Consider the following 21,561-nt stretch of genomic DNA (forward strand, 5'->3'; position numbering starts at 1 on the left):
TAGGAGGTGTGGCAGGAAGTAGGAGGTGTGGCAGGAAGTAGGAGGTGAGTGGATACTCAAGGTAAAGGTTCACTACTAACCACATATCTAGGATCAGCCCTTACCCAGAGTCCACCCTTTAACCACAGCGGGGATGGGAATAAGAACTGACCGTGGACCAGTGGTTAGGGTAAAGGTCTGACTGGCTGACTCACCTAAAAACAGTAGTTCATGAAGGGGTAAGGTATACCTGTACATGGTATATATATATATATGGTATACCTGTACATGTATATATATATATATATATATGGTATACCTGTACATGGCTGTATATATATATATATATATATATGACTGACGATGTAGGATTAGGGTTACGGGTAGGGTCAGGTTGGGGGTCAGGGTTTAGGGATGTAGGGCAGAGGGGTAAGAGTGGGGTACGTAAGGTACGAGGCATTGGGGTCAGGGTTAGGGATGAGGGGTAAGAGTGAGGTATATAAGGTACGAGGCATTGGGGTCAGGGTTAGGGATGAGGGGTATGTAAGGTATGAGGCATTGGGGTCAGGGTATGTGTCTGATTCTGTCACAGGAAGGAAGTGACCGTTCAGGGGTATATATTTTTTGCGGGCTGGGATAAGGTTGGTAGAGTTGGAGGGGAGTTTCAGTCAAACTCAGGGAAGAAATGATTAGTAAAGGTGAAGATATGGAGGGATGAGGGTTTAGGACAGATGGATGGAATGAATAAATGGAGGACTGAACCAAGTATGGGTTAGAGGAGAGGAGGAGAGGATGAGAGGAAATAGGAGAGTAGACGAGACAAGAGGAATAAAGAGAGGAGAGGAGACGAGATGAGGAGACGAAGAGAGGAAAGGAGACGAGGTGAGGAGACGAGGAGATGAGACAAGATGAGGAGACAAAGAGAGGAAAGGAGACGAGATGAGGAGACAAAGAGAGGAAAGGAGACGAGATGAGGAGACGAGGTGAGGAGACGAGGTGAGGAGACGAGGTGAGGAGACGAGGTGAGGAGACGAGACTAAGACAAAGAGAGGGATGTGAACAGATGAAGACAGAATGGTTAGTGCATGGTGATTAGTGAACAATACAGACAGAATGGAAACAAGATGGAAACCCCGGCGACAGATACAGAGCGGCAGCAGTAGTGATGGCATGTAGTCAATACAGAATGGTACCTGATCTGGTGAGTCAGAGCCTGCATCTCAAAGGGCTCCCTATTCCCTATATAGTGCACTACTTTAGACCAGAGCCCTATGGCACCCTATTCCCTATATAGTGCACTACTTTAGACCAGAGCCCTATGGCACCCTATTCCCTATATAGTGCACTACTTTAGACCAGGACCCTATGGCACCCTATTCCATATATAGTGCACTACTTTAGACCAGAGCCCTATGGCTCCCTATTCCCTATATAGTGCACTACTTTAGACCAGAGCCCTATGGCACCCTATTCCCTATACAGTGCACTACTTTAGACTAGGACCAATAGGGCTTCATGTAGGGAATAGAGTGACATTTGGGATTCACACCAGTATGTATTTATTGTGAGACAAATGACAAACATGAAATCAGGTGAAGTTTACTTGGATGTTTCTTTCTGAAAGGATCAGGCTACCTCTCTAACAGATATTTATTCTAAACGTAAGTGTGTTTCGTTCAACAGAGGACAGAAACAAGACAGACATTGACATCTTACGAAAGACCACAGTGAAGAGTCTGAACCAAAATAACCCAGATCAATTCTCAGGAAAACAACAGTTTACACAGAGATACGTTAGAGTGTGAAAACCAAGAAGAGAGAACAGCAGCTTCTGATGCACCAGACAGAAGGAACCGAGAGAGGATAAAACATGTCAACGACGGAAATGTAGTGTCCCCTGAAAAAAAGAGAGACGGAGAGAGAGAGTTTAACAGGACGAGAGGAAGAGAGGCAGTATTCCAGACAGTGATCCCCACAGCACAACAAGGGAGCAGAGAGGACACCAAAAGAGGAGAAGCCAATTCAGTCTGTGAAAGAGAGGAATGAGAGCTATGGATGAGCCACCTTGTCCTGTGACTGGGATGCGTCTGTTAAACTGAGCATTGTAGCGCACAGCAGGGCCTGAGAGAGAGAGAGAAAGATAAAGAGAGAGAGATAAAGAGAGAGATATAAAGAGAGAGAGAGAGAGAGAGATAAAGATAAAGAGAGAGATAAAGAGAGAGAGATAAAGAGAGAGAGAGAGAGAGAGAGAGAGAGAGAGAGAGAGAGAGATAAAGAGAGAGAGCGAGAGATGAATAGAGAGAGATGAAAGAGAGAGAGAGATAGAGAGAGAGAGATAAAGAGAGAGATTGATTCTTAAAAGAGGAGTGCATCATGTCAGTGATGCAGGAGGTGTTTGAATCAAAGCAGTTCAGTTTCTTACTGTCCTAGCCCCTCCCTGGTACGGTCCTAGCCCCTCCCGGTCACGGTCCTAGCCCCTCCCGGTCACGGTCCTAGCCCCTCCCGGTCCTAGCCCCTCCCTGTCCTAGCCCCTCCCTGTCCTAGCCCCTCCCTGTCCTAGCCCCTCCCTGTCCTAGCCCCTCCCTGTCCTAGCCCCTCCCTGGTACTGTCCTAGCCCCTCCCTGGTACTGTCCTAGCCCCTCCCTGGTACTGTCCTAGCCCCTCCCTGGTACTGTCCTAGCCCCTCCCTGGTACTGTCCTAGCCCCTCCCTGGTACTGTCCTAGCCCCTCCCTGGTACTGTCCTAGCCCCTCCCTGGTACTGTCCTAGCCCCTCCCTGGTACTGTCCTAGCCCCTCCCTGGTACTGTCCTAGCCCCTCCCTGGTACTGTTCTAGCCCCTCCCTGGTACTGTTCTAGCCCCTCCCTGGTACTGTTCTAGCCCCTCCCTGGTACTGTTCTAGCACCTGTTCAGACCCTAGCCCCTCCCTTGTAACCATACCAACAATAGCAGTTAATCCACTGAACTGGAATATTATGCTAATCTGGGACTGGGATTCTCCTAGCCAATAGAGAGACACCATCACTTCCTCTGTCTTCCTCTACATCCATTTGCCCCCTCTCCTCATCTTCCTCTCAGTCTTCCTCTCCATCCATCTGCCCCATCTCCTCTCTCCTGATCTTCCTCTCCATCTTCCTCTCCATCCATCTGCCCCATCTCCTCTCCTCTCCTCTCCTCTCTCCTGATCTTCCTCTCTGTCTTCCTCTCCATCCATCTGCCCCATGTCCTCTCCTCTCATCTTCCTCTCCATCTTCCTCTCCATCTTCCTCTCCATCCATCTGCCCCATCTCCTCTCCTCTCATCTTCCTCAGTCTTCCTCTCCATCCATCTGCCCCATGTCCTCTCCTCTCATCTTCCTCTCCATCTTCCTCTCCATCCATCTGCCCCATCTCCTCTCCTCTCTCCTGATCTTCCTCTCAGTCTTCCTCTCCATTCAGAGAGAAAGAGAGAGAGGAAATCATCTTCAAGAGAGCATTTAACAAACATCTAAATATAAAAAATTAATAAAAACCTGTCATGAGAAAAGAGAGAAGAGGAAAACGTTCAGAATGAGGAAGAGAGATAATGAGGAAGAGTGGGATAGAGACAGAGAGATAATGAGGAAGAGAGATAATGAGGGATAGAGGGATAGAGGGATAGAGGGATAGAGACAGAGAGATAATGAGGGAGAGAGATAATGAGGGATAGAGGGATAGAGGGATAGAGGGATAGAGACAGAGAGATAATGAGGAAGAGGGAGATAGAGGGATAGAGGGATAGAGACAGAGAGATAATGAGGGAGAGAGATAATGAGGGATAGAGGGATAGAGACAGAGAGATAATGAGGAAGAGGGAGATAGAGGGATAGAGACAGAGAGATAATGAGGGAGAGAGATAATGAGGGATAGAGGGATAGAGATAATGAGGGAGAGAGGGATAGAGGGATAGAGATAATGAGGGAGAGAGGGATAGAGGGATAGAGGGATAGAGATAATGAGGGATAGAGGGATAGAGATAATGAGGGAGAGAGGGATAGAGGGATAGAGATAATGAGGGAGAGAGGGATAGAGGGATAGAGATAATGAGGGAGAGAGGGATAGAGGGATAGAGGGATAGAGATAATGAGGGAGAGAGGGATAGAGGGATAGAGGGATAGAGATAATGAGGGAGAGAGGGATAGAGGGATAGAGATAATGAGGGAGAGAGGGATAAAGGGATAGAGATAATGAGGGAGAGAGGGATAGAGGGATAGAGGGATAGAGATAATGAGGGAGAGAGGGATAGAGACGAGAGATAATGAGGAAGAGTGATAATGAGGGAGAGAGGGATAGAGACGAGTGATAATGAGGAAGAGTGATAATGAGGGAGAGAGGGATAGAGGGATAGAGATAATGAGGGAGAGAGGGATAGAGGGATAGAGATAATGAGGGAGAGAGGGATAGAGGGATAGAGATAATGAGGGAGAGAGGGATAGAGGGATAGAGATAATGAGGGAGAGAGGGATAGAGGGATAGAGATAATGAGGGAGAGAGGGATAGAGGGATAGAGATAATGAGGGAGAGAGGGATAGAGGGATAGAGATAATGAGGGATAGAGGGATAGAGATAATGAGGGAGAGAGGGATAGAGGGATAGAGATAATGAGGGAGAGAGGGATAGAGGGATAGAGATAATGAGGGAGAGAGGGATAGAGATAATGAGGGAGAGAGGGATAGAGGGATAGAGGGATAGAGATAATGAGGGAGAGAGGGATAGAGGGATAGAGGGATAGAGATAATGAGGGAGAGAGGGATAGAGACGAGAGATAATGAGGAAGAGTGATAATGAGGGAGAGAGGGATAGAGACGAGAGATAATGAGGAAGAGTGATAATGAGGGAGAGAGGGATAGAGACGAGAGATAATGAGGAAGAGTGATAATGAGGGAGAGAGGGATAGAGGGATAGAGGGATAGAGATAATGAGGGAGAGAGGGATAGAGGGATAGAGATAATGAGGGAGAGAGGGATAGAGGGATAGAGGGATAGAGATAATGAGGGAGAGAGGGATAGAGGGATAGAGATAATGAGGGAGAGAGGGATAGAGGGATAGAGATAATGAGGGAGAGAGGGATAGAGGGATAGAGATAATGAGGGAGAGAGGGATAGAGGGATAGAGATAATGAGGGAGAGAGGGATAGAGGGATAGAGATAATGAGGGAGAGAGGGATAGAGGGATAGAGATAATGAGGGAGAGAGGGATAGAGGGATAGAGATAATGAGGGAGAGAGGGATAGAGGGATAGAGATAATGAGGGAGAGAGGGATAGAGATAATGAGGGATAGAGGGATAGAGATAATGAGGGAGAGAGGGATAGAGGGATAGAGATAATGAGGGAGAGAGGGATAGAGGGATAGAGATAATGAGGGAGAGAGGGATAGAGATAATGAGGGAGAGAGGGATAGAGGGATAGAGGGATAGAGATAATGAGGGAGAGAGGGATAGAGGGATAGAGGGATAGAGATAATGAGGGAGAGAGGGATAGAGACGAGAGATAATGAGGAAGAGTGATAATGAGGGAGAGAGGGATAGAGACGAGAGATAATGAGGAAGAGTGATAATGAGGGAGAGAGGGATAGAGACGAGAGATAATGAGGAAGAGTGATAATGAGGGAGAGAGGGATAGAGGGATAGAGGGATAGAGATAATGAGGGAGAGAGGGATAGAGGGATAGAGATAATGAGGGAGAGAGGGATAGAGGGATAGAGGGATAGAGATAATGAGGGAGAGAGGGATAGAGGGATAGAGATAATGAGGGAGAGAGGGATAGAGGGATAGAGGGATAGAGATAATGAGGGAGAGAGGATAGAGGGATAGAGATAATGAGGGAGAGAGGGATAGAGGGATAGAGATAATGAGGGAGAGAGGGATAGAGGGATAGAGATAATGAGGGAGAGAGGGAGAGAGGGATAGAGATAATGAGGGAGAGAGGGATAGAGGGATAGAGATAATGAGGGAGAGAGGGATAGAGGGATAGAGGGATAGAGATAATGAGGGAGAGAGGGATAGAGGGATAGAGATAATGAGGGAGAGAGGGATAGAGATAATGAGGGAGAGAGGGATAGAGGGATAGAGGGATAGAGATAATGAGGGAGAGAGGGATAGAGATAATGAGGGAGAGAGGGATAGAGGGATAGAGGGATAGAGATAATGAGGGAGAGAGGGATAGAGGGATAGAGATAATGAGGGAGAGAGGGATAGAGATAATGAGGGAGAGAGGGATAGAGGGATAGAGGGATAGAGATAATGAGGGAGAGAGGGATAGAGGGATAGAGATAATGAGGGAGAGAGGGATAGAGGGATAGAGATAATGAGGGATAGAGGGATAGAGGGATAGAGATAATGAGGGAGAGAGGGATAGAGGGATAGAGGGATAGAGATAATGAGGGATAGAGGGATAGAGATAATGAGGGAGAGAGGGATAGAGGGATAGAGGGATAGAGATAATGAGGGAGAGAGGGATAGAGGGATAGAGATAATGAGGGAGAGAGGGATAGAGGGATAGAGACAGAGAGAGACAGAGAGACAGAGAGAGAGAGATAATGAGGGAGAGAGGGATAGAGGGATAGAGGGATAGAGGGATAGAGGGATAATGAGGGAGAGATTGCGTTATATACCTTTAATGGAGGCGGTAGGAATGATTCCCTCAGCTGTACCCCCGTAACCTCCGGATACGATACTGGTCTCATTCAGGTTAGGTCCAGACACCATCACCTGCTGTAGGTCCTAGAGACAGAGAGACAGAGACAGAGACAGAGAGAGAGAGAGACGGGGAGAGAGAGAGGAGAGACGGGGAGAGAGAGAGGAGAGACGGGGAGCGAGACAGAGGGGGGAGAGCGAGACAGAGGGGGAGAGAGAAAGACAGACGTGGAGAGACAGAGGGAGAGAGAGGGAGAGAGAGAGAGGCAGGGAGAGAGAGAGACATAAAGAGAGAGACAGAGAGAGAGACATAAAGAGACAAAGAGAGAGAGAGTGATAAGGAGAACGGCAACATGAGAACAAAGGTTAACAAAGTTGTTAAAGAAGCAGTAGTCTATTGAAGTTGGTTAATGGTCTGTAGAGAGGGGACAGAGACCTACATGAGGAGAGTTTAGCTTCAGTACACCTACACCACATTGTGACAATTACTGACACACTAAAACTAAACACGTGAGGTGATCAGAAAGACCTTCAAATGTCAGTAAATAAAATATAAAGGAACCGAAGACCTAAAGAACCCAGTAAATACTGTCATAGACTACCTTTTATTACCGTGTGGCTCAGTGGAGGAAGCTGAGGGGAGAACAAGTCCCACTGGGGGGGGGGGGGGGGGGTGGGGTCTACAGTCCCAGTGGGGGGGGTCTACAGTCCCCCTGGGGGAGATGGGGGGGGGGGGGGGGGTCTACATTCCCAGTAGGGGGAGGGGGGTCTACAGTCCCAGTGGGGGGGTGCGGGGGGAGTGCACCCCTGTGGGCCCTCAGAACATGTATCCCATAGAGCTAGCTAATGGAGAGAGAACATGTATCCCATAGAGCTAGCTAATGGAGAGAGAGAACATGTATCCCATAGAGCTAGCTAATGGAGAGAGAACATGTATCCCATAGAGCTAGCTAATGGAGAGACAGAACATGTATCCCATAGAGCTAGCTAATGGAGAGACAGAACGTGTCCCATAGAGCTAGCTAATGGAGAGACAGAACATGTGTCCCATAGAGCTAGCTAATGGAGAGACAGAACATGTATCCCATAGAGCTAGCTAATGGAGAGACAGAACATGTATCCCATAGAGCTAGCTAATGGAGAGACAGAACATGTATCCCATAGAGCTAGCTAATGGAGAGACAGAACATGTATCCCATAGAGCTAGCTAATGGAGAGACAGAACATGTGTCCCATAGAGCTAGCTAATGGAGAGACAGAACATGTATCCCATAGAGCTAGCTAATGGAGAGACAGAACATGTATCCCATAGAGCTAGCTAATGGAGAGAGAGAACATGTATCCCATAGAGCTAGCTAATGGAGACAGAACATGTATCCCATAGAGCTAGCTAATGGAGAGACAGAACATGTGTCCCATAGAGCTAGCTAATGGAGAGACAGAACATGTATCCCATAGAGCTAGCTAATGGAGAGAGAGAACATGTATTCCATAGAGCTAGCTAATGGAGAGACAGAACATGTATCCCATAGAGCTAGCTAATGGAGAGACAGAACATGTATCCCATAGAGCTAGCTAATGGAGAGACAGAACATGTATCCCATAGAGCCAGCTAATGGAGACAGACAGAACATGTATCCCATAGAGCTAGCTAATGGAGAGACAGAACATGTATCCCATAGAGCTAGCTAATGGAGAGAGAGAACATGTATCCCATAGAGCTAGCTAATGGAGACAGAACATGTATCCCATAGAGCTAGCTAATGGAGAGACAGAACATGTATCCCATAGAGCTAGCTAATGGAGAGACAGAACATGTATCCCATAGAGCTAGCTAATGGAGAGAGAACATGTATCCCATAGAGCTAGCTAATGGAGAGACAGAACATGTATCCCATAGAGCTAGCTAATGGAGAGACAGAACATGTATCCCATAGAGCTAGCTAATGGAGAGACAGAACATGTATCCCATAGAGCTAGCTAATGGAGAGACAGAACATGTATCCCATAGAGCTAGCTAATGGAGACAGAACATGTATCCCATAGAGCTAGCTAATGGAGAGAGACAGAACATGTATTCCATAGAGCTAGCTAATGGAGAGAGAGAACATGTATCCCATAGAGCTAGCTAATGGAGAGACAGAACATGTATCCCATAGAGCTAGCTAATGGAGAGAGAACATGTATCCCATAGAGCTAGCTAATGGAGAGAGAACATGTATCCCATAGAGCTAGCTAATGGAGAGACAGAACATGTATCCCATAGAGCTAGCTAATGGAGAGAGAACATGTATCCCATAGAGCTAGCTAATGGAGAGACAGAACATGTATCCCATAGAGCTAGCTAATGGAGACAGAACATGTATCCCATAGAGCTAGCTAATGGAGAGACAGAACATGTATCCCATAGAGCTAGCTAATGGAGAGAGAACATGTATCCCATAGAGCTAGCTAATGGAGAGACAGAACATGTATCCCATAGAGCTAGCTAATGGAGAGACAGAACATGTGTCCCATAGAGCTAGCTAATGGAGAGACAGAACATGTATCCCATAGAGCTAGCTAATGGAAGAGACAGAACAAGTATCCCATAGAGCTAGCTAATGGAGAGACAGAACATGTATCCCATAGAGCTAGCTAATGGAGAGACAGAACATGTATCCCATAGAGCTAGCTAATGGAGAGACAGAACATGTATCCCATAGAGCTAGCTAATGGAGAGACAGAACATGTATCCCATAGAGCTAGCTAATGGAGAGACAGAACATGTATCCCATAGAGCTAGCTAATGGAGAGAGAACATGTATCCCATAGAGCTAGCTAATGGAGAGACAGAACATGTATCCCATAGAGCTAGCTAATGGAGAGAGAGAACATGTATCCCATAGAGCTAGCTAATGGAGACAGAACATGTATCCCATAGAGCTAGCTAATGGAGACAGAACATGTATCCCATAGAGCTAGCTAATGGAGAGACAGAACATGTATCCCATAGAGCTAGCTAATGGAGAGACAGAACATGTATCCCATAGAGCTAGCTAATGGAGAGAGACAGAACATGTATCCCATAGAGCTAGCTAATGGAGAGAGAACATGTATCCCATAGAGCTAGCTAATGGAGAGACAGAACATGTATCCCATAGAGCTAGCTAATGGAGAGACAGAACATGTATCCCATAGAGCTAGCTAATGGAGAGAGACAGAACATGTATCCCATAGAGCTAGCTAATGGAGAGACAGAACATGTATCCCATAGAGCTAGCTAATGGAGAGACAGAACATGTATCCCATAGAGCTAGCTAATGGAGAGACAGAACATGTATCCCATAGAGCTAGCTAATGGAGAGACAGAACATGTATCCCATAGAGCTAGCTAATGGAGAGACAGAACATGTATCCCATAGAGCTAGCTAATGGAGAGACAGAACATGTATCCCATAGAGCTAGCTAATGGAGAGAGAACATGTATCCCATAGAGCTAGCTAATGGAGAGACAGAACATGTATCCCATAGAGCTAGCTAATGGAGAGAGAGAGGTAATGTGGTAGTCTGGGTGTCAACGTGTACAGAACGGGGGCCGTATGTAGCCTTGTGTCCCAGATTAAGAGAGTTTATCTAGGATCAGTTCATACTTTTAGTTCATAGTTTACCTGCCTGGTAAAATAAAAAAGGTAAAATAAATAAATAAATAACCAGCTGAAAGATGCAGAGGGGACAGAGAGAGAGAGGCAGAGAGAGGGGGGACAGAGAGAGAGAGGCAGAGAGAGGGGGGACAGAGAGAGAGAGGCAGAGAGAGGGGGGACACAGAGAGAGAGACCGAGAGAGACCGAGACAGAGAGAGACCGAGACAGAGAGAGACCGAGACAGACAGAGACAGAGACAGAGACAGAGAGAGAGAGACAGAGAGAGAGAGAGAGAGGAAAGAAGACAGAAACAGAGGGGACAGAGAGAGAGGCAGAGAGAGGGGGGACACAGAGAGAGAGAGGACAGAGAGAGAGGAAAGAAGACAGAAACAGAGGGGACAGAGAGGAGAGGACAGAGAGAGATTGGACCCACCCAGGGACTGCTGCTCTAAGAAAGGAAGTAACCATTTCCTCTCTACAAACAAATGTAGCCTAAACATTCTGATGGTTTCATGTAGGCTACAGTAGATATGCAGTAAGTGATGTTGTTGAATAAAACCCACACAGGACCCAGGGAATACCAAACACACTAAATGTTACCGTCTGAGCTGCGTAATGTGTGTATACCAGGGGTCTACAACCTTTTCTAGATACTTATTTCTCTCTCGGTTTTCAAATAGGAACATTCTTCTCTCCTCTCGCCTGGTCCTTAGTGTACAAGAGAAAGTAGAGCACTGTGTTTTCTGTCAATATAGTGTGCATTCGTAAAGTATTCAGACAATCCTTGACTTTTTCCACAGCCTTTTTTTGAAAATGGATTTAATAGATTTTTTCCCACATCTATTATCTATACACAATACCCCATAATGACATCACAATACCCCATAATGAAAAAGAAAATATGGTTTAGACATTTTTGCAAATGTGTAAAATATAAAAAAAACTGAAATCGCATTTACATTAGTATTCAGACCCTTTACTCAGTACTTTGTTGAAGCACCTTTGGCAGCGATTACAGCCTAGAGTCTTCTTGGGTATGAAGCTTGGCACACCTGTATTTGGGGAGTTTCCCCCGTTCTTCTCTGCAGATCCTCTCAAGCTCTGTCAGGTTGGATGGGGAGTGTTGCTGCACAGCTATTTTCAGGTCTTTCCAGAGAATTTCGATCGGATTCAAGTCCGGGCTCTGGCTGGGCCACTCAAGGACATTCAGAGACTTGTCCCGAAGCCACTCCTGTGTTGTCTTGGCTGTGTGCTTTAGGGTTGTTGTCCTGTTGAAAGGCAAACCTTTGCCCCAGTCTGAGGTCCTGAGCAGATTTTCATCAAGGATCTCTGTACTTTGCTCCATTCATCTTTCCCTCGACCCTGACTAGTCTCCTAATCCCTGCCGCTGAAAAACATCCCCACAGCATGATGCTGTCACCACCATGCTTCACCGTAGGGATGATACCAGGTTTCCTCCAGACATGACGCTTGGCATTCAGGCCAAATAGTTCCATCTTGTTTCTCACGGTCTGAGAGTCCTGTAGGTGGTTTTTGGCAAAACTTCAAGTGGGCTGTCATGTGCCTTTTACTGAGGAGTGGCTTCCGTCTGGCCACTCCACCATAAAGGCCTAATTGGTGGAGTGATGCACAGATGGTTATCCTTCTGGAAGCTTCTCCCATCTCCACAGAGGAAGTCTAGAGCTCGTGTTCTTGGTCACCGCCCTGACCAAGGCCCTTCTCCCCCGATTGCTCAGTTTGGTCGGGCGGCCAGCTCTAGAAAGAGTCTTGGTGGTTCCAAACTTCTTCCATTTTACCTTCAATGCTGAAGACATTTTTTGCTACCCTTCCTCAGATCTGTGCCTCGACGCAATCCCGTCTTGGAGCTCTACGGACAATTCCTTCGACCTCATGGCTTCATTTTTCTAAAAACCTGTTTTTGCTTTGTCACAATGGGGTATTATGATGTCATAATGGGGTATTGCGATGTCATAATGGGGTATTTGTGTGTAGATTGATGAGGAAAATATTTCATTTAATCCATTTTATGAATAAGGCTGTAACGTAACAAAATGTGGAAAAAGTGAAGGGGTCTGAATACTTTCCGAAAGCACTTTACCTTGTAAAATAATGGTTAATAAACAACTCCAAATGTTCTCAGTTGTATTTTACCTGGTTTTAGATTTTGTTTTTCACCTCAAAATCACAACTGTTCATAAAGAAACAAAACAATTGGATGTTCTGATTCTATGTCGATTCTTAAATACATTTGAAGGCTATTTAAAAAAAATAATAATTTACGTCTGGAAGGAAACTAACAAAATACATTTCAGTGTAATTCCCCTCCAATTGTGCCTCTAGCGAGTGAGGATCGTGCCGGTCTAGTGATGGTTCTGTACTCCTGCTGCTCATTTCTTGGCAAAGTTTACAAATAATAGATACAAAATGATCCACTTACTCATTATATACTTCTGCCAGGTAAGACTACTTTGCAGTTAATGTTTAATTGAGAAGGTTTTGGGGGAAAGTATTTTTGTCGACCCACAAGACAGTTATCACATTAACTGGTTACACGTGACAGACAGACAGACAGACAGAGGCAATATTGATGGAAATTAAATTGGAAGATAGGTTTGGCTTTTTAAGCCAATAAGTGGCTAACCAGGGGTGAGATAAAGTCAATGTTGCATTGATTAGATTGTAACTTGTGGTGTCTGATACTTGTGAGATTTGTTTATGACCATTTGCAGTGGAAGACGTGAAAATTGCCAGGTACTTTCAGATTTGTCATAGGTCGCCTGCGAGCTACTGGTAGCTTGCCTGGTTGGAGAACCCTGGTATTAACAAGCAGACAGACACACACACTAGAAGCAGTAAACCCATTGGAACAGCAGCACTACCCAGCACTTCAAAAACAATGGATTTCCTGTTCAGAATAAAAACCTGTTAAACAAGGTCCATGTGTTGCATTTAGTTCAGAACCACTGGGGGAGAAGAACGTCTCTCAAACCAACATGTGTTTGCCCATAAAGACAAATTGAGGACTCTAGTACCCTAAAGGAAGTTTGAGCATGGGCAGCGCCGTTGAGGACTTACACCATTTTGAAGTAGTCAACTGGGTGGGACTTCCTATGGGTTAAGGAAGGATCACATAATTCCATGCAGGTCATCAGGAGGGATCAACCAATGAATTATACTCATGAGGAAACATTCCATACCTCCAGGGGGCAGTAAATCACCAACCTTGTCTTTATACCTGTTCAGACATCACCCTCCAGGGGGCAGTAAATCACCAACCTTGTCTTTATACCTGTTCAGACATCACCCTTCAGGGGGCAGTAAATCACCAACCTTGTCTTTATACCTGTTCAGACATCACCCTCCAGGGGGCAGTAAATCACCAACCTTGTCTTTATACCTGTTCAGACATCACCCTCCAGGGGGCAGTAAATCACCAACCTTGTCTTTATACCTGTTCAGACAACTCCCTTCAGGGGGCAGTAAATCACCATCCTTGGCTTTATACCTGTTCAGACATCACCCTCCAGGGGGCAGTAAATCACCATTCTTGGCTTTATACCTGTTCAGACATCACCCTCCAGGGGGCACTAAATCACCAACCTTGTCTTTATACCTGTTCCAACAACAACCTCCAGGGGGCAGTAAATCACCAACCTTGTCTTTATACCTGTTCAGACATCACCCTCCAGGTAGCAGTATGCATATTTTCAGTTTGTTTACCAACTCATAGAAATAGTAGAAGAACAAAAAGTGACTACTTCAAAATGGAGATGACCTCAATGGCCCTGCCTGCGCTCTAACAGACACCATAATGGGACAGATACAAAGAAGAGTCCTCTATCACTCTCTATGGCGTCGCCCCCTTTTAGCCTAAATTACGATTTGTTTTCATTATCACAGGATTCTGTAATAAAGTGGGTCTTTTTTTACAAGGAGCACGTGTGCCCCTTAAGTTGGAAAATGTAGGAGCACACAAAGAAATGTAGGAGCACAATGAAAACTATGACGTAATAGAATGTTTAAAATTTCTCTAGTCGCAAAGTTGCTCCTAAATCAAAAACAAACAAAAAAAATTAAGAAAATAAATAAATAAATAAAAATCACAGGACACACAGCAAAAATATTTAGGTGGATATGCAAGTACAATGGTGGCACTGCAGAGCCCTGAGCCACGTCCTCATTTTGATTTGATTTGACAGACCTTCGACCAGAGTTAGCCTAGTGGAGGAGGGAGGTCAAAAACACCACACACAGATTCAGTCAACCTGCCTAATGCTTTGTCATCAACTTTTAAATGATATATACATACATACATACATACATACATACATACATACATACATACATACATACATACATACATACATACATACACACGCACACACACATACATACATATACACACACCATCCGCAGCCTAGCAGCCATGTTAAGTAACGCATGGTGCTTGTTACAATAACTGCTAGACCTATTTCATTCAGCAAGTCAGACAACGTGACAAAACATTAGGTGGCATTGCTTGAATCTATAGTACACACACACACACACACACACACACACACACACACACACACACACACACAGTTGTCCTTCTCACCCTGGTGATTGTGAAACTCCCTACCTTCTCATCTAAGCTCCACTGTAGCTTAGCAACCTGGACACAGATGGAGGGGGGAGAAATAAAAGAGAGACAGACAGAAAAAAAAGAAGAAAAAAAATGACAATGTGTAACTGAATCACGACAGGATGCAAAAAGGAAACCAACAATAGGCCTTGATGGTGATGTGAGGAAGTCTGTAACCTGGTCTCAGATCTGTTAGCTCTCCTGATGGGCTACAGAATATAGTGATGTGAAGAAGTCTGTAACCTGGTCTCAGATCTGTTAGCTCTCCTGATGGGCTACAGAATATAGTGATGTGAGGAAGTCAGTAACCTGGTCTCAGATCTGTTAGCTCTCCTGATGGGCTACAGAATATAGTGATGTGAGGAAGTCTGTAACCTGGTCTCAGATCTGTTAGCTCTCCTGATGGGCTACAGAATATAGTGATGTGAGGAAGTCAGTAACCTGGTCTCAGATCTGTTAGCTCTCCTGATGGGCTACAGAATATAGTGATGTGAAGAAGTCAGTAACCTGGTCTCAGATCTGTTAGCTCTCCTGATGGGCTACAGAATATATAGTGATGTGAGGAAGTCAGTAACCTGGTCTCAGATCTGTTAGCTCTCTTGCTTACTCTATAGATGCCATTGTCTCATGGAGTTGGCGTGATAACCCCCAAACAGACTGGCACTCAAGCTAGGAAATCAACGTTTTAAACAATGATTGGCCATGGAGATGCTTTCAAGCCACCGGTCGGCCATATTGGCTCTCCACAGAAAAGCAGTCCTCCATAGGAAGGAATAGAATTACACAGTATACGTTCCAAGGACAAAATTACATGTATTTATGTATTTTGTTGTTGTAGCATTAGTACTTTCAAATAATTATACTTTAAGGAAAATGTTTTTATATATTTTTTTTCATATTACATTTGTACGTTTAGCTCACATAATAGAATGCAAAAAAACTATGCAGTAAGGTGTCTGTAATAGAATAAAACGTGGCAAACCCCCCCCCCAAAAAAACAGATGGAGACATTAGTAAATGCATTTCTAAATGGTGGGAGAGAGCCAAGATGGAGGCACGGTGCCTTTAAAACAATGGTGGGAGAGAGCCAAGATGGAGGCATGGTGCCTTTAAAACAATGGTGGGAGAGAGCCAAGATGGAGGCACGGTGCATTCAAAACAATGGTGGGAGAGAGCCAAGATTACATTACATTTACATTTAAGTCATTTAGCAGACGCTCTTATCCAGAGCGACTTACAAATTGGAGATGGAGGCACGGTGCCTTTAAAACAATGGTGGGAGAGAGCCAAGATGGAGGCACGGTGGCTTCAAAACAGCGACCCCTGCCAGTCATCTAGTGTGTGTGTGTATACATCTCATTGGTTTTAACCCCAGAAAATAGATATGATTATTAGCACTGGTATAACATTAGTATTGGCCCGATATTATCCAATGACAGAGCAACATCATTACAATGTCTATTGGTTGACGAATCAATGATTGACCCATGGAGAAGACGGGGCCCTTCAGCAGGGAGAAGACGAGGCCCTTCAGCAGGTCAGAATTCATCGGGAACATTCAGATACAGATAGATATGCGATATAGAACAAAACATGCCTCTCCGGACATGTAGACCAATGGAATCGTGGTACTCTCTATTCATGGCATTTCTATCTGCAGCGTTCAACAACGTTTTGGTAACTGAACATCACCTTGATGTTGAGGATACCAAGACATGAGATCTGAACTGCTGTCATGATAGCAGTATTACGATACCACAATCCGGCCATTGCAAAACCTTGATTTTTGTGGCCAATTAAACAATTTTTTATGTGTTCTTGGGATTATAGCCTTGCTGAAAGATTCACTTGCGACCAAGTTTCCACCTCCTGGCAGAGGAAACCATGTTTTTATTTTTAGCTAAAATGTCCCGGTACTGGGTAAAGCTCATAATGGCGTTGACCTTATCAAGGGCCAAAGGAGCAGTGGAAGCTTATTACAGTAGGTATGGGGTTATTTTCTGCTCATGCATTCTCCTTTAGACACCAAACCCACCACTGGTGTCTTTGGCCACACACACACACACCTCTATTTTCATGTCATTCAACAAATGTCAAAACGCCTGGAGTTTCCTAAACGGCATCGGCACTTGGATTGGAACTGGTGCTTTGGTTAGATGACATGAAAACTACAGCACTTTGACCAGTGCCAAGTTTCCCGTAAGCAGAAAATAACACCAAACTTATGGTAAAATCTGATGGTGGATCTTTGATGTTACTCGTTCTGGGGATTTTTGTGAAGGTCAACAGCATCATGAACTTTACCACAGGACATTTGATCCCAAAAAACTGAAACCTTGATATACTGTAATATTCTGTAGCTTTGTAGACTGGCTCCCATTGGTAGAAGGATCTCAGGTCCTCATTATCTGTCCCAGGGGACAGCTTTTAAAAATCTGATTTTTCAAAATGCAGACCATAAAACCCCCAAAAAAAACTGTTTTAAACCATTTCACCTCCGTTTTATACTGAACAAAAATATAAAAGTTTTGCTCAGTCCATCCCATGTTTCATGAGCTGAAATAAAAGATCCCAGAAATATTCTATACACACACAAAACATGTATTTCTCCCAATTTTTTGGCACAAATTTGTTTGGCGCTGTATGTTTTGTTATGGTGTGTCGTTGTGAGAGTCTCTCTCTCTCGCTCTCTGTTACTCCACAACCAGCACAGACTGTAATCTGATGGATACAATTATCTAACTGCAAAGGAGCTTCCCAAACAGCCACCTTGCTGGTATCTCCTGTGTATTTGCATCTTACGCCACAGGACACGGCCCTCCCTGCGTTACACCATAGACAGCCCTCCCTGCGTTACACCATAGACAGGCCCTCCCTGCGTTACACCATAGACAGCCCCCCCTGCGTTACACCATAGACAGCCCCCCCTGCGTTACACCATAGACAGCCCCCCCTGCGTTACACCATAGACAGCCCCCCCTGCGTTACACCATAGACAGCCCCCCCTGCGTTACACCATAGACAGGCCCTCCCTGCGTTACACCACAGACAGCCCTCCCTGCGTTACACCATAGACAGCCCCCCCCTGCGTTACACCATAGACAGGCCCTCCCTGCGTTACACCATAGACAGCCCTCCCTGCGTTACACCATAGACAGGCCCTCCCTGCGTTACACCATAGACAGGCCCTCCCTGCGTTACACCATAGACAGGCCCTCCCTGCGTTACACCATAGACAGGCCCTCCCTGCGTTACACCATAGACAGGCCCTCCCTGCGTTACACCATAGACAGGCCCTCCCTGCGTTACACCATAGACAGGCCCTCCCTGCGTTACACCATAGACAGGCCCTCCCTGCGTTACACCATAGACAGCCCTCCCTGCGTTACACCACAGACAGCCCTCCCTGCGTTACACCATAGACAGCCCCCCCTGCGTTACACCATAGACAGGCCCTCCCTGCGTTACACCACAGACAGCCCTCCCTGCGTTACACCATAGACAGGCCCTCCCTGCGTTACACCATAGACAGGCCCTCCCTGCGTTACACCATAGACAGCCCTCCCTGCGTTACACCACAGACAGCCCTCCCTGCGTTACACCATAGACAGGCCCTCCCTGCGTTACACCATAGACAGGCCCTCCCTGCGTTACACCATAGACAGCCCTCCCTGCGTTACACCACAGACAGCCCTCCCTGCGTTACACCATAGACAGCCCCCCCTGCGTTACACCATAGACAGCCCCCCCTGCGTTACACCATAGACAGGCCCTCCCTGCGTTACACCACAGACAGCCCTCCCTGCGTTACACCATAGACAGGCCCTCCCTGCGTTACACCATAGACAGGCCCTCCCTGCGTTACACCATAGACAGCCCTCCCTGCGTTACACCACAGACAGCCCTCCCTGCGTTACACCACAGACAGCCCTCCCTGCGTTACACCATAGACAGCCCCCCCTGCGTTACACCACAGACAGTGCAACATTAGGCATCAGATTAGAGGAGAGAGACCCTTTCCAAAACAGCCACATAACCCTGACATGCTCACCAGACAGACGACTGGAAGGATTACAGTAAGATCACAGAAACCACAAAAATCTCTCACATGCCAACTACTCAAAATATAATTTTTCTTTACATGAGTAGGCTTTTCCAACGCAGACACATCCTTAACTACAACAGGGTTAATGTAGCCTAGACCAGCACAATAATACCAGAGAACAACTGGACTAGGTTAATGCTCCAAGGACAAAGTTACAGCAGCTTTCTGGAAGAAAGAAAGAAATAAAATGGCCGTGTTGCCATGACAACGCCTGTTAATATTCAACTAGGAACAATAAATAACCCGGACTCTTTTGACCCCTGAAGAAGAAAAACATCATCCTTCAACACACTGCTAGGCTGCGTCCAATTGACAACACTTTTGAACAGTGGCTACGGGCCCTGGTTACAATGAATAGGGATGAAGCTTTACTGTCGTCCTTACAGTCTGTCTCTGTGTCTGCGTGTCTGGAGTGTTGGACTGGCTAACAAAGAAAGGCGTTTTCAGTCCAGATCGTGAGCTTGTACTCTGTACTACTGAAACACACAGTGAGGTTGTCAAACACCAGCCTGTTAACTGCCTTAAAACCTACTCTTCCCCCCTCTCCATCTACTGCCCTCTCCCCTCTCCTCTCCCTCCCTCCCCCCCTCCCCTCTCCCCTCTCCCTCCCTGCCCTCTCCCTCCCTCCCTCCCTCCCTCCCTCTCTCCCTGCCTCCCTCTCCCTCCCTCCCCCTCCCTGCCTCCCCTCCTCTCCCTCCCTGCCTCCCCTCCTCTCCCTCCCTGCCTCCCTCCCTCCCTCCCTCTCCCTCCCTGCCTGCCAGCCTCCCTCACCTCCCTCCCTCACCTCCCTCCCTCCCTCACCTCCCTCCCTCACCTCCCTCCCTCACCTCCCTCCCTCACCTCCCGGATCTGCAGTCCCTGTTAACCTGGGTGGTGTTTGCTTAACAAGGTGTGCTTTAGGGCTGTTAGAACACACAGAACCGGTTCCACACGGACACAGCCATCCCACCTCATTCCGCTCACTTCATCTCTAACCTACGTTTAGTAAGGCTACAGATCTCATCAACATGTTTTGCATAGCTATAAGTTCGTTAAAAAAATTCCGTACTGGTCCCCCGTGGGAATCGAACTCACAACCCTGGCGTTGCAAACACCATGCTCTACCAACTGAGCCACACGGTACGGAAGACCGCGGTTAAAACCCAGAGGGACCACCTTCTAAACAAGTCCCTACTAAAAAGAGATCTTTATCCCACGTTAGACATGACGACGACACTGACAATTCTTTACACGGAAATCAACGATTTCCTTATATTATCACGATCGTCCAAGTCCAACTTTATTCCTGAATGGACTCTTACCACCTTGTTAAATTTGTTAGGCAATACCTCCTGAACTATTTCTCACATACACCCACAGAGACAAAAACCTAAACAAACACAGCCAAACACGAAGGCCCTTAAATAGTCACGCCACCTGTTAATAAAACGTTCCCATGGATACCGTGGAAGTGCAACAGGTGACATACCAGAGAACGTTCAGTCGGACACAGAGGCTGCTCTATCAACCCAACCCTGAACTTTGGAAAAACAAAACTATTCCACCTTACGATGAGACTCAGTCGTACACTTTTTTGTTGTTGTGTGCTCCTAATCAAATATACACACGATGATAACACTGGTGGGGGGGGTTTCTAGTCCAAATAGGACTGAAAGGAGCCTCTGTTCCTGGTTGTCAGGGGAAAATGGAAGAGAGAGTCCGTGACCTGACTTACGCTTGTGGACGTTTACAAGGGAGACGCTCCGTCTTAACTCCTCCTCCACCTTTACTGGATTGGTTGAACAGTGCAGAAGAGAACCTCCCTCGTCCGACATGTTTTTTGTTGTTGTTGTTCTTCTTCTTGTCAAGGCCAGTACGTAGAGTATCTAGTTTCAGATGTTTCTTTTACACCTGCTATGTTTTTGGTAAACAGCCAACCCAAGACCACCTCTGTGCACGAAACACAGAGAGATTCAATTATGGTTTTTATGAGACTGTGATGAATGAGTGTGATATGTTGGGAAAGTATTCAGACCCCTTCTCTTTTCCCACATATTTTGTAACGTTACAGTCTTATTCTAAAATGGATTAGATAAATAAAAAAACTCCTCAATCTACACGCAATACCCCATAACGACAAAGCAAAAACAGGTTAGAAATTTGTGTTAATTTATTTAAAAAAATGTAAAACTGAAATACCTTATTTACATAAGTACTCAGCCCCTTTGTAATGAGAATCTAAATTGAGTTCAGGTGCATCCTGTATCCATTGATCATCCTTGAGATGTTTCTACAACTTGATTGGAGTCTAACTGTGGTAAATTCATTTGATTGGACATGATTTGGAAAGGCACACACCTGTCTATATAAAGGTCCCACAGTTGACAGTGCATCAGAGTAAAAAGCAAGCCATGAGGTCGAAGGAATTGTCCGTAGAGCTCAGACAGGATTGAGTCAAAAAAATGTTTTTGTTTTGTCATTATGGGGTGTTGTGTGTACATTGATGAAAAAAAAAATTAGATTTAATCCATTTTAGAATAAGGCTGTAACGCAAAACAAAACGTCAAAAAAGTCAAGGGGTACGAGACTGTCGCCCGCATC

At 45.8% G+C, this 21,561-nt stretch overlaps 1 protein-coding gene across 5 annotated transcripts in view; it reads right to left on the bottom strand.

The window, feature by feature from the left end:
* arfip2b (ADP-ribosylation factor interacting protein 2b) overlaps positions 1 to 21,561 on the bottom strand; it is a 58,407-nt gene that overhangs the window by 13,482 nt on the left and 23,364 nt on the right. Inside the window, exons 3-5 of one of the 5 annotated variants that reach the window (XM_029770365.1) lie at positions 14,874 to 14,906; positions 6,608 to 6,716; positions 2,044 to 2,100 (exon numbers count right to left, since the gene is read on the bottom strand). In XM_029770365.1, the coding sequence (XP_029626225.1) occupies positions 2,044 to 2,100; positions 6,608 to 6,716; positions 14,874 to 14,906 (199 nt within the window). Of the gene's footprint in view, positions 1 to 2,043; positions 2,101 to 6,607; positions 6,717 to 14,849; positions 14,907 to 21,561 lie in introns of all 5 variants that reach the window. The other 4 variants (XM_029770364.1, XM_029770367.1, XM_029770368.1 and 1 more) reach the window with 4 other exon arrangements.

The sequence above is a fragment of the Salmo trutta genome, chromosome 12 (assembly GCF_901001165.1).
Source record: "Salmo trutta chromosome 12, fSalTru1.1, whole genome shotgun sequence".
NCBI classification, from domain to species: Eukaryota; Metazoa; Chordata; class Actinopteri; order Salmoniformes; family Salmonidae; genus Salmo; species Salmo trutta.